Consider the following 4038-nt stretch of genomic DNA (forward strand, 5'->3'; position numbering starts at 1 on the left):
AAAAACTCATGTTTTTTCCATGTCGACCATTTACGTCTGCTTAGAGCATGTCAACCATTTTCATGTGTCGACATATTGTGTTGACATACGGTGGCCTGTCAACCTAGACACTATTAACCTAGTGACCACATAGCGCTGAATTAGACTGAATTGGACATGTTGAGTCAATATGTGCCGACGGGCGGAATTTCATAACCTACCATCCACTACGGCGTGGTGGGAGAATACAATAGTGTGTCTGAAGCATGGTGGCCGCATCAAGCCCAGCGAGGACGCAGTACACTTAGACGGTGTCATGTCAACTATGTCGACATTCGGGACAAAAAAATCTTTTGTCAACCTTTTAACTGTCGACCTTCCCACCTAATGCTTGTGTCAACCTCCCAACCCTGTCCACCTTAGCCATGTCGACCTATTTCAGGTGTTGACACAAGCCCTTATCTGTAACGACCCTATGACCCATACCCATTATATACAATATGGCTCGGAAGGGCCACAATGAACGACATCATTTAAAATACCACTTGGGTACGAAGGGAATATAAGGGCAGTGCGGGGGTAGGAGGGTGATTACATTTAATCACCACACTTTTTTATATGTTTTATTGCCTGCAATTCCCAATACAGCCCTGTGAAGCAGAGGTCCCAAGTTGGTAACGTGTGAATAACAACATCCTGAGAACAGTCAGTGACCAGCTGAGGAGTTCTGAGTAATTAGCAGTTATGCAGCACATGTGTTACCAGAGGACACCTCCCAAATGCTTTCACACACAGACGGGGGAGGAGAATATCTGACAGTGAACATTGCTTGGTTCTGGATATGTGTCTTATATATGCTCTTGGGGTAACCTGGGGTAGTTCCTTTGTGAACCCCCAATAATAAGCTTGGGGGTCTACCACTCCCACACAGCAGAAGTTTCCTGCTTCTCATGGATCCTGCTGCATACCAACACACCGACCAATCCCAGCTGGCTTTTCACAGTGGGGCTGAAAATGAAAGCAAGCTTGCTATTGGAGTTTCACATCTACTTCAGACAATTGCCAGTGAGCGGGCAGGATAACTACTTTCATTCTCCTGGGGAGTACTGCTGTGTGCCTGGCTCTCAGGATTACACTGGTGCAGCAAGGCCAGCAGACTAGCCGGGCGCAGAGAGAGGACAGCTACGCTGCACGACAGAAAGTATATTCAGCCCAGTTCCCTGCTGCTTATAAGAATGGCTTCTGCTGAACTGAAGGAGGAGCTGAACTGTTCCATCTGCCTGAGCATTTACACAGATCCTGCTGTCCTGAGCTGCGGACACAACTTCTGCCGCCTCTGCATCAGCCGGGTCCTGGATAGCCAAGAGGAAGCTAATGTTTACACCTGTCCCGAATGCAGAGCGGAATTCCCGGAGAGACCAGCACTGCAGAAGAACATGAAGCTGTGTAACATTGTGGAGTGCTTCCTGTCTTCTCGGCCAGTGCAAGAGCAAGCCGGGATCTTCTGTACCTACTGTGTGCACTGCCCCGTTCCCGCTGTGAAGACCTGTTTGCAGTGCGAGACGTCCCTATGCGAGGTCCACCTGCAGGCGCACAGCAAGCTGGTGGAACACACTTTAACCGAGCCGGCGACCTCTTTGGAAAACCGAAAGTGCACCGTCCACAAGAAACTCCTGGAGTATTACTGTCCCGAGGACGCTACGTGCATCTGCGTGTCCTGCTGCGCCTTCGGAGAGCATCGGGGACACCAGGTGGCGCTACTCTATGAGGCCTCAAAGAAAAAGAAGGACAAGCTGAGGCTGGTCATGGAGAAACTGACTTCCAAAAGAGAGGAGACTGAGAAAAGGACGCAAAGTCTACGGGAACACCGGCAAAAAGTCGAGGAAAAGGCAGCCGGTATAACCGAGAGAGTCAGCCTCCTGTTCAAAGAGATTCGGGAACACCTGGAGGTCCTGGAGAAGAGAGTCCTGAGTGAGATCACCGGCCAGGAGGAGCAGGTATCTATTCACGTGTCCGATCTCATCCAACAGCTGGAGATGGAGAAGGAGGAGCTCTCCAAGAAGATGCGCCACATTGAGGAACTGTGCAACATCACGGACCCGCTGACCGTCTTGCGAGGGCGGGAGTCTGAACCCACCGTCTGTTGCGATGCTGAGGAGGAAGATCCCAAGGACAGGAAGAAAGACGTGAAAACCGTCCAGGCCGTATGCGATTTGGATGAGGGTCTCATCTCTGTGATTTTACACACAGGCTTAACGGACATTGTAACGAGCCTAAAGTCAAAACGGGGGTTCCACATGCAGGTGGCCTCGGATATACTTCTTGACGTTAACACGGCGGGGGACTATGTGGCTGTCTCGCGGGATTTTAAAATGGCGTCTTGGTCGGAAACCAAGCAGTGTCGGCCTAAGACGCCCGAAAGGTTTGTGAATTATCACATCTTGAGCACAAAAATTTTCACTTCTGGACAGAATTACTGGGAAGTGGAGGCCAGTGAACTGGGCTACTGGATGGTGGGGCTGGCATATCCCAGTATAGAGAGGAAGGGAGATCGGGCTGTGACAGGGTATAATAAGAAGTCCTGGTGCCTCCGTATGTCGGATAAAACACACTCAGCCATACATGACTCCAAAATTAACCCCTTGTACCCTGACATTTCTGTGCAAAGATTAGGGATATACTTGGACTACGAGGCAGGACGACTGTCCTTTTATCAGATCTGCGGGTCAATTAGACACTTGCACACCTTCATCACTCACTTCACAGAACCTCTCCATGCTGCGTTCTGTGTGTATAATAATTCCTGGGTCCGGATCAGGAGCTAAGACCTCTACTATGTAGTGACTGATACAAGGCCAGATGCACTAAGCTTCAAAAGTGATAAACAGCCAGCCAATCAGCTCCTACCTGACATGTTATAGACTGTGTTTGAAAAATGTCAGGCAGGAGCTGATTGGTTGGGGTTTATCACTCTACATTTTATCATTTTTGAAGCTTAGTGTATCTGGCTCACAATCAATAACCCTTTACTTTGAAACATGCAGTATTTGTTAGAGACCCAGATGTATCTAACGGAGCATACATTGGGGTAGATGTATGGAGAAGTGAGCCAGAGGAGAACCAACCAATCAGCACTGAAGTAATATCTATAAATAATTTGCATAGTATAAGATTATACAGAGCAGCTGATTGGTTGCCATGGACCACTTCTCCTCTGGCTCACTTCTCCCTTATAACTGCTTCATATATCTACATATGTTATTAAAAAGTCATTACCTCTGTTGCTTTCATCCCTGATATTTATAAGTTGCAGATGTTTTAAGTATTTTATAGCCCACTGCCTTTTTAGGAACAGTGTTACTCCCAAACATGGGGATGGTCAGGGATCCAAGCCTATGATGGTCATGAGAATACAGCGAATCAGCTCTCTAGAATCCAGTGACATCATGTTTGGCTCCCTAACTAAATTATGTCACTACAGTAGTTCCTTGTTAATTAATAAATTTAATTTTAAAGAGTATTGATTCATAGTTGTAAATGCAATAGAATATTTTGGCACTGTATATATAAATAATTGTTAATAAATAAATTGATTCATCCTACAAAATGTCTGACCACAGTATGCTTCTACAAAGTAAATATCACCACAAATACATTTTCTTATTTAGTGCATAATCGCTTTGTGTACAGTACAGTATATTGCAGAAAACCTTACTATTGCAATTATCTACTGTGTATAGTGTTCATTCTAGCACCCGCCATCTTTGAAAACCCATGCAGTTCCTCTTTTCTGCCTAGGGTGTCGCTGTCTGCTGTGGTGTTTCTAGCACAGGTCTGGTTTGCATATCAGTCCTGATATACAGACCACACTGTGCTAGAAGCACCACAGCAGACACATACCCTCCAACATGTCCCATTCCATTAGGTACAAGATGCTCTGTTCCTGGACTTCCCTGCCAGTGGCAGTTACAAAGGTGGGGCTCCAGCACAGTCCAAAATTCAAAGGGGGGGGGGGGTCACATCAACTGTCAGTGAGTCCAGGGCAGTTATGTTTGGAGT

At 46.8% G+C, this 4038-nt stretch overlaps 1 protein-coding gene across 1 annotated transcript; it reads left to right on the plus strand.

Annotated features, from left to right (window-relative positions):
* The first annotated feature begins 787 nt into the window (after positions 1-787).
* Positions 788-3586, plus strand: LOC146080045 (E3 ubiquitin/ISG15 ligase TRIM25-like). Its single transcript, XM_083186869.1, has one exon. It carries the CDS (start codon positions 1215-1217, stop codon positions 2802-2804), a length of 1590 nt encoding a protein of 529 aa, XP_083042995.1. The 5' UTR covers positions 788-1214; the 3' UTR covers positions 2805-3586.
* The last annotated feature ends 452 nt before the right edge of the window (positions 3587-4038 follow it).

This window comes from Crinia signifera, chromosome 5 (assembly GCF_055691185.1).
Source record: "Crinia signifera chromosome 5, ASM5569118v1, whole genome shotgun sequence".
NCBI lineage: Eukaryota > Metazoa > Chordata > Amphibia > Anura > Myobatrachidae > Crinia > Crinia signifera.